This window comes from Sporothrix brasiliensis, assembly GCF_000820605.1.
Source record: "Sporothrix brasiliensis 5110 chromosome Unknown Cont22, whole genome shotgun sequence".
Taxonomy (NCBI): domain Eukaryota; kingdom Fungi; phylum Ascomycota; class Sordariomycetes; order Ophiostomatales; family Ophiostomataceae; genus Sporothrix; species Sporothrix brasiliensis.
The window spans coordinates 1,283,658-1,306,841 of NW_024467141.1; the positions used below are offsets into that span (position 1 = coordinate 1,283,658).

The window sequence follows — 23,184 nt, forward strand, 5'->3', positions numbered from 1 at the left end:
TTGTGGAGCCAGCGCACTGTCGGACCGCCAGCACTCCGCTAAAGCCCGAGACCACGCCCAAGCCACATCCGGCCACGCCAGCGCCTCAGCCACTGAGAGGCGGCCCTGGACAGCTTGGCTCAAGCTCCATCCCTAGTCTTTTTGATTTGGTGACAGCCTGCACGATTGTTGAAGCCTCGTTCCGCGTCACGCCAGTCACGTCACCCGGCGTCTTGTACGCGCTCCGCACACACCACTCGCACTCTTCTTTTGTCTTTTTGTCCCTCTTGTATTCCCCTTTCGCCTCTCTCTCTTGTCGGCCTGTTCCTGCGCGCCACTGTCGCCATGAGTGCATCGCCGCTGCTGGCCGTCCCGACGGACGTGTTGGCAGCCTCGTCTGCGGCATCGTCTCGACCGGCATCCACCCTGCCCTCGCGGCCACCGACACATTCGAATGGCGGCACACCACGAGGCGGAGCCACGGCGCCGGCGGGGGCAAAGCCACAGCCGCCCCGACATCCGATCACAATGGATGTCGCCGAGCGCCTGAACGAGGAGGAAAAGAACAAGTACATTCGAGGCAAGGAGCTCGGCGAAGGCACCTACGCCGTCGTCTACGAGGGCCGTTTGCGTGCCGACCCGACGCAGCTCGTCGCCATCAAGAAGATCAAGGTCCAAAAGGAGTACAGCGACGGCATCGCGCCCGACGCCGTCCGCGAGATCAAGTTTTTGCAGGAACTGCACCACACCAACATCATCCGCATGCACAGCGTCTACAGCACCCGCGACCAGAACCTGTGTCTCGTCCTCGAACATCTCCCCCGCGGCGACCTCGAAATGCTGATCCGCGACACTGCCGCCGTCCGCTACGGCGCCGCCGACATCAAGGCCTGGATGGGCATGCTCTGCCGTGCCGTCGCCTTCTGCCATGACCGCGCCGTGCTGCATCGCGACATCAAGCCCAACAACTTGCTGGTCGCCGCCGACGGCGCCCTCAAGCTTGCCGATTTCGGTCTCGCCCGGTCGTGTGCCGACCCCTACCGGCCCATGACCGCCAACGTCATTACCCGCTGGTATCGCCCGCCGGAGCTGCTGTTCGGTGCGCGCCACTACACTGGCACCGTGGATGTGTGGTCCGTCGGCCTCGTCTTTGCCGAGCTCGTCATCCGCAACCCGTACCTGCCGGGCAACACCGAGGTCGAGCAGATCGGCCTCATCTGCCGCGCCCTCGGCACGCCCAACGAGGACAACTGGCCCGGCGTGACCCGCCTCGACTCATACACCGTCCCCACCGACCGCGTGTACCCCGTGGCCACGCGCGACACCTTCCTGGGGCCCTTTGGCACCGTGGGCTCCGAGGGCGTCGACTTGCTGATGAAGACGCTTGTGCTCGACCCGCGGCGCCGCATCACGGCGCGCGCTATGCTGGCTCACCCGTGGTGGCACGCCGACCCGCGCCCGACCCCCGTCCAGGATCTGCCGCGGCGCAATGTGGCGGCCGCCGAGAAGGAGAAGGAGCGCGAGCGGGAGGCCACCCGGATGGCCGCTGACCTCAAACGGCGGCCCGGCGCCGTGGGCGGTGGCAGCGGGGCCAACACGGGCGACGAACAAGACCGCGGTGCCAAGGTTGCCCGCCGGCTGGATTTCGGACGGAAGTAGGGGAAGACTGGTTTGTCTGGGTTGATTTTGGGAATTTATGGCGTTACGGGTTAGGCAAAAACATAAAAGGACAAGGACTGTGAGGCGTTCCGTGTACTTTCGCAATTGCATTCCATCTCATCTCACGGCACACGTCTGTGAGCTCACATATACAAACAGAACCACAACTCTGGCATCATTGCTTATAACAACCATTGGGAAGAACTCTGGTATTGATTTGTAGCGCTGGTAAATCCAAAAAAAAAGGTAAAAAGAAAAAGAAAAAGAAGAAAATGGCTATGAAAGATCTCTGTATGGAGGCGAGGGACTGGGCCCTGCCCTACATTACAGAACACTCCAGACCGTACATGGCCCGCTCCACGTTTCGCTTGACTTGGTACCAGTCGGCCCGCCGCTCGGCAAACTCGTACACCTCCTCGGCCCGGAACACGCCGCCGAACCGGTCGCCGTCTGCAATGATCACCGCCATCTCCTTGGCGTGGTGCCGCGCGTCGATCAGGTACAGCTGGCTCAGCTCGCGCAGCGCCCGGAAGTACGCCAGCAGGTCCGGGTTGCGCAGCGTCCGCACATAGTCAAAGTAGAGCGTCATGTCGGCAATCACATGCACCGCACCGGCCATGCTGATGCGCTGCCGCTTGAGGTGCTTGCAGACGGCCGTGAACAGGCGCAGGCCGACCTCGCCGTTGAACACGTCGAGCATCGTCTTTTCCGTGCTGCCCTTGAGCATGTTGGTGTGGCCGCGCACGAGGTCGACGACGCGCAGCGCCGTTTTCGTAGGGCCAATGTCGGCGGCAGCAAAGGGATCCAAGGCACTGGCTGCAGGGGCGCCACCGCTGCCGGGGGCGCCCGGGGCGATGGCCGACCCGCCGCCGGACCTGGGCGTTGATGTGCCATCACCACCGCCGCCAACAACACCCGTAACACTGGCAAGCGTGCCGTTCAAGGAAAATAGGCCGCTCTCGGCAACGGCCTCGACGGCTTCCGGATAGTAGTCGGTTGGCTTCTGCGTGGTGGCGCAAATGTACTCGACCTCGTCCATGAGGACATCGATGCCCTTGTTGAGTCCCGCCGCCACGCTCTCGTCAATCATCTGCTCGAACCGCTTCTTAGCCAGGCCTGCCGGGTCGAGAAAGTCGTTGCGGTCGGCAATCTTGGGCCCGGCCAGCTGCTGCTCGTAGAACACGTCGATCATTTGGGAGATCAGGTCGCCCACGTTGACAAGCTCGATGAACGTCATGAGTGGTGCGACTCCCCCGTCGCCAGGGCCGGCATTGCTGGCATGGGCGGCGGGATCCTTTTCGGAGGCGCCGCCGTTGCTGCCTTCGCCAGTGGTCGAGACAGTTGATGTCGGCCGGACGACGACAGTGCGAGGGTTGTACTGCGACAGGTGCTCGACGGCGCGATCAAAACCTTGCTTGACGTGGCCGTTGCCCAAGATGCGCAACAACACCACAAAGATGGTCTCGCACTGTTCGCGCGCCTCTCCGGCGGCCTGACCGCCCAGCTGGACAAAGACGGCCGCACGGCCGAGACTCGTCTTGGCCGCGTGCACAAGGTTGAGCGCCATCTCAAGACTGAAGAGCGACTTGATACCCTCCAACCGCGACGTCATGAGGGCTGCTTTGGCCGCCAGCTCGTCGTCGGGTGCCTTTTCGGGCAGCTGGCTGAGCGGGTTCGGTGTCACCCGGCCAGAAGCTGTCGTTGAGAGTGCTTGTGATTGCGGCGGGAGGGAGAGGTTGGAGTCGCTCGCGCCTGAGGCTTTGGCGCCGCTGCTGGTGCCACTCGCAAAAGGGTTGAGCTGACCAGGCAAGCTGGGCAGGACGGTCACGGGCATCATGACGACCTTTTTGAACGAGCTCAGGAAATCCTTCTTGTCCTCTTGCCGGTTGAAGTTGGCCATGTAAAACGATTCCACATTGGCGTCCTGTTCTGACAGCTTCTTGTCCCACACGCGTACCTCGGTCTCGGTGTGTTTCGTAAAGTAATCGAGCTCTTCCTGCAGATACAGGTCGAGGTGCGGCTCAAATGTCCGGAAGGCAAGCTCGCGCACTTTCCGAAGCCGGGCCTTAGGTCGCCACGCATCCTCGTCGTCTTCGTCTTCTTCCTCGTCCGCCGTTCCGGAGACGGGCGCTGCCGGCAGCGTCTTTGTGCTTCTCCGCTTCAGCTTCCCCGGTCGCTGAAACTCATCAGATGCGGCGCTCGGGGTGTTCTTGGTATGCGTCTTGGCTGGTCCAGCTGCTTTATTTGGCTGGTCAGCGTCAGGCGATTTGGGCGGCTCCAGCGCCTTGAGAAACTGCAGGGCCTGCTCAAAGAGACCCGACACGGCCGTTAAGTAGGCCGGCAGGTTACGCTCGTGCGTCTCGTCGAGCAGTGGCGTGATATACTCCATGATGATGTCTTCGCGGACCTTGTCCACGAGTGCCCAGAACACGCGGCCGGGTCGCGGAAAGATGCGGCCGATGACGCTGCTCTGGTCGTTGACTTTGCGCGTCAGCAGCTCGAAGAAACCGCGCGACGGGTCGAGCGTGATGACGTTTTCGGGCGCGGTTGTCGCACGGGGTGCAAGGTTGATGCAGTCCATGGCGTTCATGGCTGTTAGCTCGTGGTCGTCAAAGAGCGGGTGCTTCTGGATGAAGAGGTCGACACCGGCGGCGCTGCCGCCCAGCAGGTCGAGTACGTGGGCGTACTTGCGCATGCGGCCGTCAACGTCCCAGAATTCATACCCCTGTTCGAACTCGCGCAGCACGGCGCTCTCAAAGATACTCGTCATCGAGGTGAGCTTCTCTTCACGCTGGCGCCAGCCCTGCGCCCAGTCGCTCTGGGCAAATGTGCGCAAATTGGCGAGCATCCGCGCCTGGCGCTCTGGGTCGCGAAAGACCTTGAAGATGGCCGGGTCGGCGTGTGTCCGCGACCGCTGTAGATCCCAGTAAAACGGCCCCAGGGCGCCATAGATCCTGCCGAATTCCTGGCGCGCATGGCCTCGCACGCTCTGCACATTCTTAAACACGTCGAGCAGCGCCTCTGTATCTTGGAGCGGGCTCTTTTCTGCCGGTGGCGGTCGTGCTTGGGCTCCGTTGCCCCCAACCGTCAGTGTCTCGAATCCATCGTGGGCCTGTGCGAGCTGCTGCTGCTGCTGCTGCTGCTGCTGCTGTTCTCGTTGTTGCTGCTGCAAGTGAAGCTGTCGCCGCCGCTCCTCTTCGAGCGAGGCATCGAACAGTGTCGTGCTTCCACTGGCCTGCCTTGACCGTCCACCGGGAGCCGCGGACACGCGGTGAGCACCGGGCACCACACCGACGCTGCTGCTTCCACCGCCAACCAGTCCGTTTCCTCCTATGCCGGTAGGAGCACCTGCCGCAGTCGCCGCGGCAGCCGTGTCACGCCTTCGCTTCTGCATTGCCTCGTCAAAGCGCCGCCGTGCTTCCGCCTCGTTCCATGCGCCCATGCTCTGCAGGCGGGATACCCATCGCGTGTCGTCGTAGACCATTTCGCGCATTCGGCGGCAGGTGCGGGCGAAAGAGATTTGGTCGGGGATTGGGAGGTAATCGAGGATAGTCGCCAGGATTTCTGGGGCAAACAGTGCACGTCAGCCCTGTAATACCTTGTCGCCATTGTATACGGACGTCGGGAAGCTTACCAGCAGGTAGAGTGGCCTTGGATTCGATGATCTCGGTGGCCTTGAGCGCGCCGAGTATGCTCTTGTTTGGCACAGCGGCTCCGGCGCCAGGCCGGCCACTGTTGTACGCCCGAGACATTGTCGTCGTTAGAGAGAAGCGTCTTGGTTGAATAGGGCGTAGGTGGTTGACAGAGACTCTCGATCAAAGGTCCAGAGCTGTGGGAGATTTGTTCGGATGAAGCTTCAATTCCAAAAGTCTTCCAATTCACCCGCGTCGACTGCGGCCCATGCACAACGCAGTGCAAGCAGTGGCCCTGCCGATGCGAACCATTGGGTACAGTCTTATGCTAGAAGAGTGGTCGTGGGCGTCGGCCGTGGCGGTTAGTGTGTCGTGTATGTGTATGGATGTTTGTCATGTTCCGGTTGACAATTGAGTCTTCACGGATTTGTGAGGAGGTCATACGAATGATACGAATGCATGGCAGGAGGGTTGACGTACTAAAGCGCAGGAGTGGCGGCTACGGTGGCTGGCGGGGGGAATTGTGGGTAACACTTGCGACAGGAAGGTGCTGATGGGGTAAATATCAGGGGTAAGCAAGAAGAATGAAGGTCACTAGCATCCCGTCAGCATCGATATATTTAGGGCAGTTTTGCCAAGGCAGGCGCCATTTTACAGCGCTCTTCAAACTTGCCCTGACCACCATCTCCTTCCAATTTTGGGCTTGCTTACATTGCAAACTAGGCAGCTGCCAACACCAAACGGCAGGATCACCATATAAACGTTTTTCTCGACATGTTGTTTACATGCTTATATTATTTGCTGTAGACGATGGTTTTGGAGCAACCAATCCCAGGAATTGAACATCTGACTCCACGGCGATTGCCTACCGCATTCGTATTTGAGAAGTGCCTGCTTGTGCAAGGCAATGCGACTGGACACATCGCCAACTTGCGACCTTGGCCTGGGCTGAGAAGCATTTTTAATTCTTCCCATGTCATTCTACGTTTGAATTTGTTCTTTATTCCTTGCCTATCGTTTATCACTGTCGTCTTTTATTTCCTACTTTATCTGTTCACATTCTTTTTACCAGCAATCCTGCCAAAAAGCAAGGGCAAAGAATGTGTTTCTTTACATGATTCATAATAATTTTTTGCTTACGCCTCAACGTTAAGACCTCCTCCAGAGTTGCTGTCTATGCCATTTATATTTTAGTATAAGCTCTGGCCTGTGGTCGACGTCGTTCTGAGATTATATAAGTTATTTCTGCCACGACTTACAAAGGCTGTAATTCAATACTGTGACATTTTGGAACGGTATGGTGCATTGGACACAACGACATCAACCTGAATTTACAAACAAGGAATGCGACTGACGTTTGGGGCCGAATAGTGTAGAGTATGGCGTAAGATATTGCTACTGATGAATTTGACTATATATATCCTCCTTCGTTTTGCTACCTTGGCCTTGTTTCAACGATTTGTCCTGGTTCGATTTCATTGTCAAACTCTCTCCGTCAGCGACTGGCCATAATCAAAAAGCTCCGTTTTCGCAGATCAAAGTGCATGTGTTGACTGAAGTTACTTTGTTTCCATTCAAAGGTACTTTACTCCAACGTCAGCCTTCCCAATCAGCGTTGACCATTCGCACGACTGGACTAAGAGCCGCAAAAGGGCCATGCAAAATGGATAAAATAAATGGCAGCTAGCTGTCCAATCTCATCGCTCGCTCAGGTTCACATGTTCCTTTCTCCAGTTGATATTACACGACTCGACCACAGAACTCCTGCCGATCTAGATTCGTATCAACACCCACTTTTACGACACGCAATTATACTCGATATTGACTCTTGGCCCGCAGACCGGACAAGCCACCACTACAGGAACGATAAACGGGCTGCAACACACCACCCGGCCCTTTCTTCCTACTCGCCGCCGCTTTTCGACATTCCCCTCTCCTTTGCCGCCCATTGCACGTCTGGCCCGCTCGTTTGGTGCATGTTCTCGTTATCGTCGCTGCCGCTTCGGTTATCGACCGTTTATTGGCGTGCGTCTCCGAAGAACTTTCCCCTGGTGTGGTCCAGAATGGCCGGGTACGTCTTTTTGTCCTTCTCTCTACATAGCAGTCTTACTTCTCTGCCGTATCGATGTATCACCCCTCGTCGTTTCCGCCTCGTCTGTCCAATCGCGTTACATCATTGTTGTACATCACCTTGTGTTTCACCCATATCAAGCAGGCCGTCGTTCCACTCGTTCCTTCCCTTGACCGTCAAATCGGGATAGGACTTTCCTAAGTCAGATCGTGAAAGAAACGGATGACAGAGCTCTTCCGTCCTTTAGTTTCACCAGCTTTATTTGGCAGTTGAGTCAGTTGCTGTTTCCCAAATTGACGTTGCCGCCTGACACGTTCCTTCCCTTGCAGTCCACCTCTCCCCTCCACCCCTCCTCCCGTAGTTCCCTCTCTTCTTGCCACCAGATCATACCGCTACCATCTTGCATGTATACGACTCTGTTTTAGAACCCCTTTTCACACACCGCACATAACCGGCCAATATCTTCTTCATCTTCCTTTTCGATTTCTGTCGTATGCCCTGAGCTCCACACGGTCTTCCTACCTCTTTGGTCGGTGTCAAAGCCTGCATTATCTAGGCCGCGTTAGCCTCGTTTCTCTTCCTATCACTGCAGCCGGCATTATCGCCCACCAGCTTCTTTCCGTTTGGCACATTCAATCCCTTGCTTTGCCCAACATGAAGATGGACGTTTACAGTGTCTTTAGCTCCAGTGCAGCCCGGAGAGACTGCTCTCGCCTCGATCTAGATCTCAAGTCTATCCGACGGATCAGCTCCAGAGCCACTGACCGGCCACCATCCGAGCGTGTAAGTCTCTCGCCTCAGTCTTAAGAGATTTGATGGCGGCATATCAACTAACCATTACAACCCACCCACCAGACGCCATCTCCAAGTCAGAGATTGCCTCATATCGGCATTGTCGGTGCTGGCATCGCTGGTCTCCGCTGTGCTGACATTCTTCTGCAGCATGGTTTCCGCGTGACTATGCTTGAGGGCCGCCACCGGCTGGGTGGCCGGCTACACCAGGCCAGGCTGCAACCCAGTCTGTCTTCCAACGACGACAACGAAGAAACGGAGGGTCCACTTGTCGATATGGGTCCCAACTGGATCCACGGTACCAAGGACAACCCGATCCTGGACCTGGTCCGCGCCACCGAGACCGTTACTAGCAGTCACGACGTGGACGAGGAGGGGAACGATCTTGGGGGCGCCGTCTTTGATGTCGAGGGTACCATTCTGCCGCTGGATGAGGGCGAGGCACTGTCGACCATCATGTGGACGATTGTCGAAGAGGCGTTTGTGCATTCCAATACCAACTGCAGCACCATCGATCCAGGCGAGAGCCTGTATGACTTTTTCGTTCAACGGCTCGATGCTCATGTCACACCCGCAGGCGCGGACGCCACAGAAGCCGAGAGGGAGGCGATTTCACGCAAGCGGAAGCTCGTGCTGCAAATGGCCGACTTTTGGGGTGCCTTTGTCGGCAGCCCCGTCGGCCGGCAAAGTCTCAAATACTACTGGCTGGAGGAGTGTATCGAAGGAGGTAGGTACTCCCCAGTTTGTTGGGTTTCGTGGCGGCTTCAATGCATACTAACCGTCTAGAAAATCTCTTCTGCGCTGGCACGTACAAGAGAGTCTTTGACCGGCTGATCGAGCCAGTCGTTGAAGGCGCCACTATCCACTACGGGAAGACTGTATCGCGCATCGTGAGCACCCAGGATACCCCAAACCACGTACCAGATACGCTCCCAAGCTCCAGCGTCACCGTTGTCACTACGGCGGGCGAAACGTATTCTTTTGACGAGGTCGTGTGCACGATGCCTCTCGGGTGGTTAAAGAAGAACGCAGCTTCCGCATTTGAGCCTCCAATTCCTTCCCGAGTCAGCGAGGCCATTGCCAGCATCGGCTATGGCTCTCTCGAAAAGGTATACATATCGTTCCCCGAGGCCTTTTGGCAGCGCCCCGACCCCGCCACGGGCCGCTCGGTGCGCGGCTTCTGCCAGTGGTTGGCACCGGGCGTCTATGCACAGCCATCCAACCCGGAGCACTGGTCGCTCGAGGCATTTGACATGGCCGCACTGCCCAAATCTGCCGCCCATCCGACGTTGCTGTTCTACACGTACGGTGAGCAGTCTGTGCACATTATGGACACGCTGGCCTCTCTGCGGGACGAGGATGGCAGCAAGTCGACCGCGGCTAATGAGCCCAGCGAGATGCGCCGCCCCAACACAAAGCAGACGGCATTTTTGCTCAACTACTTTCGCCCCTACTTTGGCACCATGCCGCACTACGACCCGGCGTCGCCAGCCTGCCAGCCAACCGGCATCATCGCTACCAACTGGCTGCACGACGACCTTGCCGGTAACGGCAGCTATAGCAACTTCCAGGTCGGCCTCGTCCGCGGCGACGAAGACATTCGTGTGATGCGTGAGGGTCTGCCGGGCCGCGGCGTTTGGCTTGCCGGCGAGCACACGTCGCCGTTTGTCGCTCTAGGTACGGCAACGGGTGCCTATTGGAGCGGCGAATCAGTGGGGCGACGCATTGCGGAGGCGTACGGACTGGAGCAGGAAGGTGCCGCGGCAATGGGTGCCGCGGTGGCCGACGAGACACATATTCCTCTGTCTTCTGTCCAAGAACCAGTTGCGCTCCGTTGATGATAGGGTAGCAAAAAAGCGGCGGCGTGCATTGCATTGCATTTTGAGGCGATGGGTTAACATAGCGATGATTTACGTGTTGCAGCACGAAACGACAAACGAATTAAACGACTTGATCAACACGCATTGACCATGCATTGCTGAACAAAGTAAACACGGTACAGGGTCAGAGTGTTGTTTGTTGTTTCTGCACCTTGGATTAGGGATCTTGTCTAGATTGGGGTAACCGACATCGCGTGACAAGCGTCGACCAGTCAGTTGACAGGGCTGTTCTCGGCTTATAAGTCGTCACAGTGGCTGCTGTGTCCCTTATCTGTTATCAACTAGAGGGGAACAGCGTGACCGTCTTGAGAAGGGGTGGGGCATTTGCAGCAAGTGTCCACTGTAACAAGCAGTGTTTAGCAGTCTTAGCGGCGTGCAAACAGCTATTGCGAAGTATTAGCTGCCTGTTGGTTGTGGGGTCGACTCATCAGGCGGCCAGGCCCACTTTTTACCGCCTACTCTCTTACTTGTGCCCTCTGTCCAATGCTTGCCCACGCCCTTTCTTCAACTTACTGTACACACTTCATGCGGAGGTACCTCCCCATGTGTAAAATACGACAAGATACTTTACTAACGGTCTTGCACGCCCACATTAGTGATCGTGGCCTCCCAACCGTGGCCGTATCTCTATCAGTGATAGTCGGACACGGGCCATGTTAGGCTCAGATGACAAGGCGAGGAAGGAGCTAAAGGGCTACTGCCGTGTACGCCATTAACCACCACCTAGTTGCCATCGACACCGCACTACTCCACCTGCGCTTTCTTCGGCCTCGTCGTCCTCTTCCTCTTCCACCTTCTTTCGTTGAACCAACTTTTGGGCACTCTATTTTTTGCCGTCTGTTTACTTCTCTCGTTCTATTCCACCTTTCGCTTCATTTTGTATGCAGCTCTTTGCTTTAGCTTGCTTTTCTCTTTTCGCCTTCTCGCCTTTTCTTGCATGCTCCCCACCTTGCAACACCGACAATAATAAACGGAGCCGAATGTAGACGATCGACGTCTGCCTCAGTCTTCCCCTTTCATCCCAACTCCAGCGATACCCCGGCTCGTACCGGCCACCTAATACTGGCTATTGCCCTTCGCCGTCACAGTCATTCCAGAAGTTCCCGGCTTGCATTTGCTGCCCTCCCAGCGTCGACGCGATACAATACCATGATCTCCGCCACTGTCCGCGTGCAGTCTTTCACTTTGACGCCGGCGGCTTTTCCTCCGCAGCCACGCTCTCGGTGAGCGGTGACACTTTGTTGCCCGCCTCTCCGTATCGAGACGACCACCGATCTTCCCAGACACACAGACCGGCCTCACCATGTCGCTTCTCGACTCCTTCCGCAACTCCAGCATGCCCAAGCGGCTGCTGCGGTACGCGCTCTCCCGCTTCGACGTCCTCGACGCCGATGCTCTCGACCTGGATAACCTCGACCTGGCCTGGGGCCGGAATACCGTTCTCGAGTTTCGGGATGTTGGCTTGAAACTAAAGGTAGGTCATGCCAAGCCGAACCACGCAGAGATGCGGCAGGCAATGCAGGCGGGTAGGCGTATGTACTGACGTCTTTTCAGATCCTCCAAGAGCTCCTCCAACTCCCACCAACCTTCCACATTCGAAAAGCCAAAGTTGCACTCCTCCGTGTCACCCTTCCTGTTGATATCTACTCCAGCCCGATCCAGATTCAAGTCACTGGTGTCGACGTCCGTCTCCGGATAGCCAAGGACAGCGACGACGCAGAAGGCAGTGCGGCCCGACGAGGCAGTGGCAACAAGTCGGCAGCTGACGATGACGGCGTGGTCCCCACTGCGGCCGACCTGGCCCAGTCCTTCCTCGAGCACCAGCCCGTCAACGAAAAGAAGGCCCTTGAAGAGGCACTCGCGGCCGCCGACGAAGACGACGACGATTTCGATGATGACGAGTCCACCTCATCGTCCTCCCAGACACTCGGCACAGGTCAAGCGCTGACACTGCCCACGTTCTTGGCCGGCTTCCTCCAGGGCATTGTGGATCGCATACAAGTCAACATTGAGGGCGTGACTTTCCAGCTCGAGGTGGACTTGCCGGTCGATGCGTCCGCCGCAACCTCGAGCCCGGTCGGGGCTGCCGCCCCAGGCGCTGTTGAGCCGGTCGTGTTCCAGCTGGCCCTGTCGCGCATCAACGTCGAGGGTGTCACGACATCAATAACACCGCCAGCCGACTCGGCGAAAGAAGATGCGAACAAGGACACCACGACCAGCAATGACACAGGACGGCCTCCCATTGTGCCCAAGGAGGGCAAGCGCCATATTTCCCTCGAGAACGTCCGCGCCTTCCTCATATCGGAGGCCAACATCTTCTCAACTCTCGCCCGCTCGCCATCGATGCCGTCGTCTCTCTCCTCACGATCACCCGGGACGCCTTCACGCGGTCCACCGTCTCGCTCGTCGACCGACGGGTCGGCCCACGCCTACTCCCATCAACATGGACACGCCAACCCTGCGCATGGCAGTCTACATGGCCTGGACGGCCCGGACGATGACTACAACGAAGGTGCGGCGTCTATGGCGGCGTCTTCGGTGGCTTCGTCCGCGATGATGCAAAGCCGATACGGCCTTCAAGACAGCGAGGACGCTTTTAATATCCCATACGAAATGGGTAGTTCCAGTGATGAAAACGATTCCGGCACCAACGAAGACGCACCTCCGGACATCGAAGACGACGAAGCCGCTCTGGCTGCTGCTCTGGCTTCCTCCTCGTCTACACCCAGAGCCTCCGTGTACGGTGACACGGCTGGCCTACCAGCATCCTTGTCCGGAATAGTACCACCGCAACAGGCACCGCCTCATGCCGTGCAATCCACCATTGTTCATGGGAATGATGGACAGGGCAGTCTACAATGGAGCGCATGGGGCCAGGAAGCCCAGTCTGAGCCGTCGCTCCGGCATACCAGCGCGTCTCCTCCGCGCTCAGAAGGCCGTGGCAGTTTCGGCGCCTCTGGCTTCGGTACCTCTGGACTGGGCATGATTAGTGCTGCCACCCCTACGTTGAGCGGGTCGCAGCATTTGGGATCCGGCGATACCAACAGCGTCAGCTCGACCAGGCCAGCCGACGACCTAGCGGCATCACACGTGTTCAGCCATGACGAAGCCGAAAGTATGTACATGAGTGCTTTCTCACACGCCGACTCGTCGCGTCTTCGCAGCGCCATGCCAGGTGGCTGGGACAACGAGGACAATGACGCCGATGAAGAGGCCGATGACCATTACAACGACGACTATAACGAGCGACGCTCGATCAGTTCTGGCTCGTCCCGGCCAGATTCACCGGTGCCCACTGGTGAATTTGATCCTCAATTTAGTAGCAACGACGGATTCAATCCCGACCAGTCGACGCAATTGTCCCTGCGTCTTGTTGCACACGAAGCGGAACGAGAGCCGTCGCCTCCTGCGTCTCCGCCGCTTGCCAAATCGGCCACATCATTCGGCCTGGCCGGGTCGGGCATGTTTCACAAGCCCAGATCCAGCTCTGGACGTTCGACGAGCTCGCGCGGTTCTCTTTCTGCAGCGCCAGATGATACTGCTAACGAGCATGCCGCCGAACCAATGCTTCGCTCCAGCGTGCACTCTTCTGGCCGAGCGTCGCCTGCGTTTGGAGGAAACTTTGATGGCCCGCAGGGCTCGGACAGCGAACACGCATCGAAGAGCGAAAAGAGCCAGGAAATCCCAGAGGTTCAAGACGACCAGGAAGGCGAAGAGTCAAGATCACAGCCAGATGAAGCTGCTACCCCACGTGGTCCGGCCCGCCTTGTCAAGGAGATCCTAGCACTTCAGTACATCTCCATCTACGTTCCATCCAACCACAAGCCAATCGATATCGCACATCAAACCGTTCACACCCCACGCCATCACCACCATGAAAGTCTAGGGCCATCCGTTGCTCCTCATATGCCGGGTTCCTTTTCTGTCTACTCGTCTGCAGGCGCAGCGTCAAAAGTGGGCAGCACCTCGTTCAGCACTCGACTCGACGAGAGCCAGGTCTGGCCACAGACGGCCCATGCGAGGCCAGCGGAGGGTGACTCGTCCCTTGAGGTGACGCTCGCTCCCTTGGAAGTCCGGTTTGATGCTTCCATTGGCTTCCTACTCGCCATGGTCGTCTCTGAGCTGCTACAATCACTTAGGACAGGGCTGGAACAGCAGCAAAAGGCGAAACTACAGAAGCAACAACGGAGACGCGGCTCTGTTGTCACACAGGGCCATGGAGACGACACTGCTTCCATCATGCCAGACGTCAAAGTCCACGCTGAGAAGATCTCACTTCTCTTCCTTGACAAGCTGGCCGGTATAGCTGACACTGCCGAGCGCTTCTTTGACTCGCCTCGGGCGCCAACTTTCAACCACAAGGGCGACGTCCTTCTTCAAACCGTCCTAGAAGATCTTGTCATCGGTCTTACGCCGCCGCCTCCAGCAGCAGCAAAGAACTCGACCGGCCGAGAGGCGTCTCGCGCAGGCATTCCCGACCCGGTCACCAAGACCAGCATTGACTTGAAGCGGTTCCGTTTCGGTTATGCCGATGCGGACATTGTGTCGTTTGACAGGCACATCCAGATGCGGGCATCCGTACGCGACGTTTTCCCACCAGCCGGCGACGATGTTTCGGTCAAGATCAGCCAATCTGCCGAGGCCTTCCGGTGCGAGATCAACACTCTGCCTCTCCTTGTGTCGGTCGACCTGCAGCGCCTTGATGAGACGTTTAGTTGGTTTGGTGGCCTGAGCAGCTTCCTTAGCATGGGCTCGTCCATCACGTCTGCGGCGTCCCAAGGCGGAGCTGGTGCTACCAAACTTGTGACCTCTTCCAAGACGGAAGCACCAACCCAAAAGCCTCGCGGCGTCCGCTTCGATGCCCCGATCAAACCCGACGACAAATCGGCCACGGCAGAGAACAAAGTGGACATGCGTATCGGCGGTATCCGGCTCGACCTTATTGGTAGAGACTGCCGTGCCGGCCTGGATACAAGCGCCGTGAAGCTTGTCAGCCGCGAGGAAGGAATCGGAATCGGCGTGAGCCGTATCAAGTTGGCCGGGCCCTACCTGCGTAACTCTCGTGGTGAACCGCCCGTGACGGCCGAAGTTTCCAACACCCGCCTCGAATTTCTGAATGTGCCCAAAGACAAGGATCTCGAGAGACTGCTGGAGCTGATCACGCCCTCGCGTGTCAAGTTCGACGAGCGTGAGGATGTGATTATGGTTGACACGCTTCTTCGGCAACGCCGCAGCGGTCCTCTCCTCCGCCTCAATATGGACGCCCTGGATGTGCATGTGCACAACATTGCGCAGCTATCGTGTCTTCCCTCACTTGGCGAGGAGATTGCGCGTCTGTCCACCGTCGCCAAGTACCTGCCCGAGGATGATAGGCCAGGCCTCCTCACGCTCGGTCTAATTCGCCGGCTGGATGTCTCCGCCGACATTGGTGGTCGCCTTGGCCTGCTCCAGGCCTCCATAGGGGATCTTGACATGGCGCACATCTCTATCCCATCCCTGATATCCGTCGCAGCCGGCTCGCTGTCTGTGCACCGAAACCACACGGAGGAGCTCATCGGCTCGTCGGTGGTCCCTGCTACCACGCCATCCACTCCTACGGCAACTGCAACCACGTCTGCTGCAGTGTCCACGAGCGCTTCGCCAGCGCAAACAAGTGGGCAATGCCCGGCGTTGATGCTGCGCATCATCGGCGACGACATGGAGCCCGTTATCAAGGTCAAGATGTGGGGTTTGAACTTCGAGTACCGAGTACCTACTGTGATGGACATCCTTGGCTTGGCCGAGGATGCCACCCCGCAAGACTTTGAAGCGAGCCTGGCCGCATCTGTTGCGAATCTTGGTGAACAGGCACACTCGGCCATTGGCGGCGAGGCTTCCACAGGTACGGGCAAGACGAGTCTGTCCGAGGCAAGTGCTAAAAGCGCGGCATCCAAGCCGACGACGCTTGACCTGTCATTCCGGGACTGCATTATCGGTCTCAATCCGTTGAAGCTGCCATCGAAGCTGAATATTGTGCTTGGCGATGCTCGTCTCGAAGTGTCCATTCCCAAAGCCGACGAGGAAGTCGACACGGTCGTTCACGTCAATAAGATGTCTTTGTTGCTTGTCGACGACGTGTCGACCCTTGTGTCTGCGAAGGAGGTGTCATTTGCGCCGAGCCATACCGCACGCCGCTCCTCTGGCGGTACAAGCTTTCTCTCGCCACCATCCCTCTCCAAGGACATGGTGTCACGCCTCTGCGCCCGCGGATACGTCGACATTTGCCAGATCTCAGCAGCCAAGGTCTCCGTGCACGTATCGGCCCCTGACGGCGACGGCCAAAAGACAATCGATATCGAGGTTCGCGACGACCTACTCGTCCTCGAGACATGTGCCGACTCGACCCAGACGCTCATAACGCTTGCCAACGCCCTCAAACCCCCAACGCCACCCAGCAAGGAGATCAAGTTCAAGACGGAGGTCATGCCGGTCAAGGATCTTTTGGCGTCGATCTCGATTGACGCGTTCGGCCGGGCCGAGGGCAACTACAACTTTGACGACGACTTTATTGTGGAAGGGGAGGAGGACGAGGCAAGTACTACCATGGGCGCTGGGAGCGAAGGCAACCTGTTTGGTGCCGCCTCGGACGGCAGCCACGACCTCCTGCCCGGCCATGGCAATCGCACTGCTATTGAAGAGTCTGTAGCTTCGCTGCCCTCGGTCACAGCCGACGACGATCTCCTCTTCGATGGCGACCTGGACCTGGATGCCGATCATGGCATGGCGGGTACGGTAGCCGAGCAGCTGTTCAATGCATCCTCTGTGTTCTCAGAACAGGCTCAGCAGCGCGGCAGTCTCACACCCAGCCGCAGTGGCATCCCGTCTGGACAAGACAAGGGCAAGAGAAAGGAAAATACCAAACCCAGTGGCAGTCCGCTTTTCCTTGCGTCGTCGACGAGCGACCTCGATGCCGAAGAAAACTTCTTCGGCACGTCGTCAGACATGGCTGCCGAGGAGTCGTCGCATGCCAATCGGTGGAACTCGGCTCTAAACAGCTACGACAATAGGAGCAAGGTCATCGGCGGCAGGGACGGGGCAAGTGCGGGCACGAAGCCGCCCCCGCTCTGTGTCCGCGTCCGGGACGTCCATGTCATCTGGAATCTCTTTGATGGCTACGATTGGCAGCACACGCGCGATATCATCACCAAGACCGTCGAAGAAGTCGAGGCCAAAGCCTATGAGCGGCGCACACGGCACCGCCGGCGGTCCGGCCAAGACCAGTACAACCCCTACTCGGAGGATGAAGAAGAAGAGGCCGTCATTGGTGATTTCCTGTTCAACTCCATCTACATTGGCATCCCGGCCTCGCACGACCCGCGGGAACTGACGCAGGCGATCAACCAGAACATCTATGGAGATGCGATGGGCGACACAGAGTCGGTTGCGGCGACGACCATTACGGCCACGTCGACGCGCCCTGGTGGTGGCGGCGGCGGCGGCGGCGGCGGCGGCGGGACTGGGGTTGGTCCACCGCATGCTTCTCGTGGCGGTCGGTCTAAGAAATTGAAGCTGCATCGCAGCCGGCGCCACAAGATCACGTTTGAGCTAGGCGGTGTCGCAGCCGACCTCGTTGTCTACCCACCGAACTCGGGCGAGACGCAGTCGTCGACCGATGTTCGTATCCGCGACCTAGATATCTTTGACCACGTGCCCACATCGACGTGGAAGAAGTTTGCAACCTACGACCGCGATGCCGGCGAGCGACCGATCGACGGCGACATGGTGCATCTCGAGGTTCTCGTTGTCAAGCCGGTGCCGGAGCTGGCGGCTACAGAGTTTGTGCTCAGGGTGACGCTGCTTCCACTGCGGCTGCATGTCGACCAGGACGCGCTCGACTTCATTACGCGCTTCTTCGAGTTCAAGGACGACACGGCACCGCCGACGCATGCGTCGACCAGCGATGTTCCCTTCATCCAGCGAGCCGAGATTCGCGACATCCCCGTGCAGCTGGACTTTAAGCCCAAACGGGTCGACTACGCGGGTCTGCGCTCGGGTCACACGACGGAGTTTATGAATTTCTTGATTCTCGACGGGTCGCGCATGACGATGCGGCACACCATTATCTACGGCGTGTCGGGCTTCGACCGGCTGGGCAAGACACTCAACGACATCTGGATGCCAGACATCAAGCAACACCAGCTGCCCGGCGTTCTCGCGGGCCTTGCACCGGTGCGGTCTCTCGTGACCGTCGGCAGCGGCTTCAAGGACCTGATTGAGATTCCCATCCAAGAGTACCGGCACAACGGGCGCATCGTGCGGTCCATTTCCAAGGGCGCCGCGGCCTTTGCCAAGTCCACGGGCACCGAACTCGTCAAGCTGGGCGCCAAGGTCGCGACGGGCACGCAGTATGTGCTGCAGGGCGCCGAAGGCATCCTCAACAAGAACAACCCGGATGCGCCGCACAGCACGGCCCAGAACGGCGGGTTCCCCTCAGGCGGGGGCCTCGACGACGACGACGATTCGGACGACGAGCGCAAGCAGATTAGCCTGTACGCCGACCCGCCGACGGGCGTGGTGCAGGGCCTGCGCCATGCGTACACCAGCCTGGCGCGCGACCTCTACGTGGCGCGCGACGCCATCATTGCGGTGCCGGCCGAGGTGCGCGAGACGACGAGTGCGACGGGCGCGGCCAAGGTGGTCATCAAGCACGCGCCGACCATCATTTTCCGGCCGGCCATCGGTGCCTCCAAGGCCATCGGGCAGACGCTGATGGGCGCCACCAACAGCCTGGATCCGCAGAACCTGCGGCGGGTCGAAGACGTAAGTCAGAGCAGAGCGTGGCACAGCCCATGTTGGGATATGTGAGTGTACAGTTGCTAACACAATGTGCAGAAATACAAGTCTGGCCCTGGCCGCCGAAGCTAGATGGCAATTTGCGGCCGTCACGAAGCCCACGATGCAATGCAACCCTGCCGTTGCTCTACTCTTACTTTGTCTTTTTTTTTTAGAACCCCCCCCTCCGCTCCTTACGATGATACGACAGGTTTTGATTCCAGTCCGCGACGACTCGTTCTGTCTTTCCATCTTTCATGCTATTTGCCAGTGTGCAGCCAGTTTGTCAAAAATTCACAATACCTCATCTGCTTGGAGTTACTGGGACAGCATCGGGAATTCAGAGGCGTTTTTCTTTTAGGTTTGGTCGATTTCATTCTGATGTTTGATTTAATCATGTGTGCTCAGTTTCTTTTCCATTGCGAAGTCTCTTATTGTTTTTTGTTTTGCCTTAATTTCATACGTCCACCCACGTGGGCGCTCTTTTAGATTAATTCACTGTATACCCCGTGTCGCTCCCACCTCTTCCGAGACGCTGAGAAATCAGAAAAGTGAATCCTGTCTCTCGGAAACTAGGTGCTAATTATAATTATGCGTCGTGTCGTCTTTGCCTACAGAAAGTCATCAGTATGAATACTTCGTACCACAAGTCGGCGCTGTCTGCGGCGGCTTCCAGGTAGCGCCGGCCGCCGCAGGTCGATAAGACCCGTGCCAGCTGTTCCTGCCACTATTACCCCCACTACAACATGCCTGCCAGTGTAAGATACAACTCTGCATGAACCGACTTTTGGCGCTAGTATGGCGTCATTCGGCAGACAGCAAACCCACGTCCGTCACAAACGACGTTGTTGAAGCTTTGGTAGGACACGTTGCGCAGCTTTGCCCAGAATCACAGTGCCTGCCCGCGTCTGGTTTTCTTTCCCTCCTTTTGCCCCGAACATCCCTTCGTACGTCGATCAGCAGCTCCAAGATGTCGGACGGCAAGCGGGCAGTCGATTCAGACAAGGGTAAGTTGGTGCGATAGAGACGGAGAGACACAGAAAAGACAGGAGAGGACTCACAGCACTGACACTTGGCCAGTCTGGACGACCTTGATCACCAACCTCGACTACCTCCCGGGCCTCTTGACCCTCGACGCCTCCCTCAAGAACGTCAAGTCGGCCTACCCACTCGTCGCACTTTATACAGACTCCTTCCCGGAAGAGGGCAAGAAGGCGCTCGCTGCTCGCGGCATTCCCCACCAGCGCATCGCCTACCTGCTGCCCACCAAGTCGCACCGTGACTACAGTGCCGATCCCCGCTTCTACGACTGCTGGAGCAAGCTCACGCCCTTTGGCCTGACGCAGTACACCCGCGTCGTGCAGCTCGACAGCGACATGCTGGTCCGCCGCAACATGGACGAGCTCATGGACCTGCCGCTCGACGAGCCGGAACTCGCCGCCCAGGACCCTGCGCCCGCCACCAGCCGCCGCATCTTTGCTGCTGGCCACGCCTGTGTCTGCAACCCGCTGGGCAAGACGCACTACCCCCGCGACTGGGTGCCGGCCAACTGCGCCTTCACCTTGCAGCACGCCGACCCGGCCAAGGCCCAGACCGAGGGCGCCGACCCGGACCCGGCGCTGCCCAACCAGCCGTTCGGCGTCGAGCTCATCAACGGTGGCCTGCAGGTCGTCGTGCCCAACAAGGTCTTGTTTGAGCGGATCGTGTCGTTCATGGACGAAAACGCCGCCGACCTCGACTTTGCCGACCAGAGCCTGCTGTCGACGCTCTTCCGCGGCCGCTGGGTGTCGCTGCCCTACACGTACAACGCCCTCAAGACGCTGCGCTGGCCCGGCGTGCACGACGCCATCTGGCAGGACGACGCCGTCAAGAACATCCACTACATCCTGACGCCCAACCCGTGGGACGAGCTGGACCGCAGCGCGCCGGGACAGCCGCTCAAGGCCGGCCTCACACAGGACCCCCGGAACGTGGAGTCGCACGGCTGGTGGGCGGAGGCGCACCGGGCGCGCAAGGCGGCGGAGGCGGCGGCCGGGATCGAGGACGAGTGGTAGACGAGGCTTGGCGACAGGGCCGGGGTGGTGATGGGATGATTCGAATGCCTACGTAGTGGGTACGTTGCATATGGGTGGGTGGACATGTCAGAAGGACGCATGGATTCTAATTTTGGAACATATTTACAACAATGCGCTGCGAGCAGCACGATATAGGTCAATATATGTCTAAGTCGGCCAAACGCGAAAATAAACATGGCGAAGATGAGATTGCGAAAGGGAGAGTATTGTGGTGCCGTAATTCGTACGGAGAATACATAATATGCCTTGCCAAAACGTTCACAACAGCACCAGTTGCAAAGCGCGACCTCAATATGTGGTGCCCCGCTTTTCTGCCAGGTCCCTTCTTTCCCTCACTGGGAGACTGCGCCGGGGACTCTAGTCGAACCCCGGCCGCCTACGCCAAACGGTGACTTCCACCGCATTTCCAACTGCTAAGCTCCGAAACCGCCCGTGGGGTAAAAGGCTGTGGCAGCCGTTTCTCTTTTTCTTTTTCTTATTCTTTTTCTTCCTGTTGGAGACAGCTGTCCGCCGTGCCTTTACTCCATTCTTGCATCCCATTACCCCATCTAGCAGGCGCAAATCAATTCGCGGCGGCAGGCGGTACCCGGGGAGAGACCAACTCTGCTCCGTGCCTCAACGCCGTAATCTCCTCTGTTCCACTGTGTTTCGTTTCTCTCTCTATCTGGGGTAGGCTTCTCTCTGGCAGACAAATCTTTGAGTCCGCTCTCCTTCCACCTTCGTTTTGACTCCATCCGCCTCTCCCTTCTATGTCGTTGTTTCCTCTTTCTCGACAAACTCCTCGACAATCCATCGCGCCTTCCTCCTAGCGGCTTTACACGGAAACGGCAGCTGGCATAAAGCACGACCACACGGAGACGCCTATCATTTCTTCCTCTCCCACCACACGCCGACACACAGAGACACACATATACAACATGGCCACACAAAAACCGATGGACGGCACGATTGCCGTTGCCGTACCAGCAGCCAAGCCGCCACCCGTCGCAGAATCCTCGTCGGCGCACTACAAGGGCTTCGTCGCCGGCGTCTTCTCCGGCGTGGCAAAGCTGTCCGTGGGCCACCCGTTTGACACCATCAAAGTCCGCATGCAGACAACGTCCGCCGAGCGCTTTGCCGGCCCCATGTCCTGTCTCGTCCAGACCGTTCGCAACGAGGGCATCCGCGCCCTCTACAAGGGTGCCACGCCGCCGCTCGTCGGCTGGATGTTTATGGACAGTGTCATGCTCGGCAGTCTGACAATGTACAAGAAGCTGCTCGGCAAGCACGTCTTTGGTGTCGACGCCGCGGCCACCGCCGCCGGCGCATCGACCGCCGCCGGCGGACCTGCGCTGCCGTCGTATGGCCACGGCATTGCGGGCATCTTTGCCGGGTTTACCGTCAGCTTCGTGGCGGCGCCCTTTGAGCACCTGAAGGCGCGGCTGCAGGTGCAATACGCCGCCAGCAAGGCCGACCGGCTCTACCACGGCCCCCTCGACTGCGCCGGCAAGATCTACCGCAGCCACGGCGTCCGCGGCATCTACCACGGCCTCTTCTCGACCATGATCTTCCGCTCCTTTTTCTTCTTCTGGTGGGGCAGCTACGACGTCTTCACGCGCCTGCTCAACAAGCACACGGCGCTGCCGCCCGCGCTCGTCAACTTTTGGGCCGGTGGCCTCTCCGCGCAGGTGTTTTGGATCGTCGCCTACCCGAGCGACGTTGTCAAGCAGCGCATCATGACGGACCCGCTGGGCGGCAAGCTCAATGACGGCACGCCGCGCTTGCCACACTGGCGTGATGCGGCCACGGCCGTCTACCGGGAGAGCGGCTACAAGGGCTTCTTCCGGGGCTTTGTGCCGTGCTTCCTGCGGGCATTCCCTGCAAATGCCATGGCGCTCGTGGCCTTTGAGGCCGTGATGCGGACCCTGCCATAGATGGGTTGTGCGGGTGACTAGAAAAGAGAGAGAGTAAGTTGGCAAAGAAGAATGAAGGAATAGAAGGGATGAGAGCATTTGTTTTCCACCTAGCGTTTTTTAAAGTTTTTTTTTACGATTTTCAATTACTGGCGCATTTATGATTTGCAATGCTATTTATTATTTGGTTTCATATAGTTATCACGGCATATATATCGTCGAGTCCAACAGGATTCATTCAAACATATGAATCAATATCAAAATTCAATTAACATGTATGTATGCTGGCCCATCAATAACAAAAGCATACTCCTAAAAACTCCAGGAACTCCAAACTCATGCTCGCACGCTTCCATCGGGGTGTAATGAGCAGATCCCTTGCCCCCCTTTCAA

The 23,184-nt window shown here is 58.1% G+C and overlaps 6 protein-coding genes across 6 annotated transcripts; 5 read left to right on the forward strand and 1 right to left on the reverse strand.

Annotated features, from left to right (window-relative positions):
- Positions 1 to 324: 324 nt before the first annotated feature.
- SPBR_08484 (cyclin-dependent kinase 7) lies at positions 325 to 1,638 on the forward strand (the record flags this gene model as incomplete). The annotated part of the gene is made up of 1 exon (XM_040766722.1): positions 325 to 1,638. One exon carries the CDS (start codon positions 325 to 327, stop codon positions 1,636 to 1,638), a length of 1,314 nt encoding a protein of 437 aa, XP_040614650.1.
- Positions 1,639 to 1,957: 319 nt separating this feature from the next.
- Positions 1,958 to 5,390, reverse strand: SPBR_08885 (recyclin-1; the record flags this gene model as incomplete). Its single annotated transcript, XM_040767011.1, has 2 exons — positions 1,958 to 5,202; positions 5,273 to 5,390. The coding sequence occupies 2 exons, from the start codon at positions 5,388 to 5,390 to the stop codon at positions 1,958 to 1,960; spliced, it is 3,363 nt and encodes a 1,120-aa protein (XP_040614651.1).
- A 2,605-nt stretch (positions 5,391 to 7,995) lies between these two features.
- Positions 7,996 to 9,971, forward strand: SPBR_08270 (uncharacterized protein; the record flags this gene model as incomplete). Its single annotated transcript, XM_040766508.1, has 3 exons — positions 7,996 to 8,124; positions 8,197 to 8,860; positions 8,920 to 9,971. The coding sequence occupies 3 exons, from the start codon at positions 7,996 to 7,998 to the stop codon at positions 9,969 to 9,971; spliced, it is 1,845 nt and encodes a 614-aa protein (XP_040614652.1).
- A 1,345-nt stretch (positions 9,972 to 11,316) lies between these two features.
- SPBR_08057 (autophagy regulatory protein) lies at positions 11,317 to 18,917 on the forward strand (the record flags this gene model as incomplete). Its single annotated transcript, XM_040766295.1, has 3 exons — positions 11,317 to 11,487; positions 11,568 to 18,812; positions 18,885 to 18,917. The coding sequence occupies 3 exons, from the start codon at positions 11,317 to 11,319 to the stop codon at positions 18,915 to 18,917; spliced, it is 7,449 nt and encodes a 2,482-aa protein (XP_040614653.1).
- An 877-nt stretch (positions 18,918 to 19,794) lies between these two features.
- SPBR_08557 (glycosyl transferase family protein) lies at positions 19,795 to 20,878 on the forward strand (the record flags this gene model as incomplete). Its single annotated transcript, XM_040766795.1, has 2 exons — positions 19,795 to 19,831; positions 19,905 to 20,878. 2 exons carry the CDS (start codon positions 19,795 to 19,797, stop codon positions 20,876 to 20,878), a joined length of 1,011 nt encoding a protein of 336 aa, XP_040614654.1.
- A 938-nt stretch (positions 20,879 to 21,816) lies between these two features.
- On the forward strand, positions 21,817 to 22,812 carry SPBR_08583 (solute carrier family 25 (mitochondrial carnitine/acylcarnitine transporter), member 20/29; the record flags this gene model as incomplete). Its single annotated transcript, XM_040766821.1, has 1 exon — positions 21,817 to 22,812. The coding sequence occupies one exon, from the start codon at positions 21,817 to 21,819 to the stop codon at positions 22,810 to 22,812; it is 996 nt and encodes a 331-aa protein (XP_040614655.1).
- Between the last annotated feature and the right edge of the window lie 372 nt (positions 22,813 to 23,184).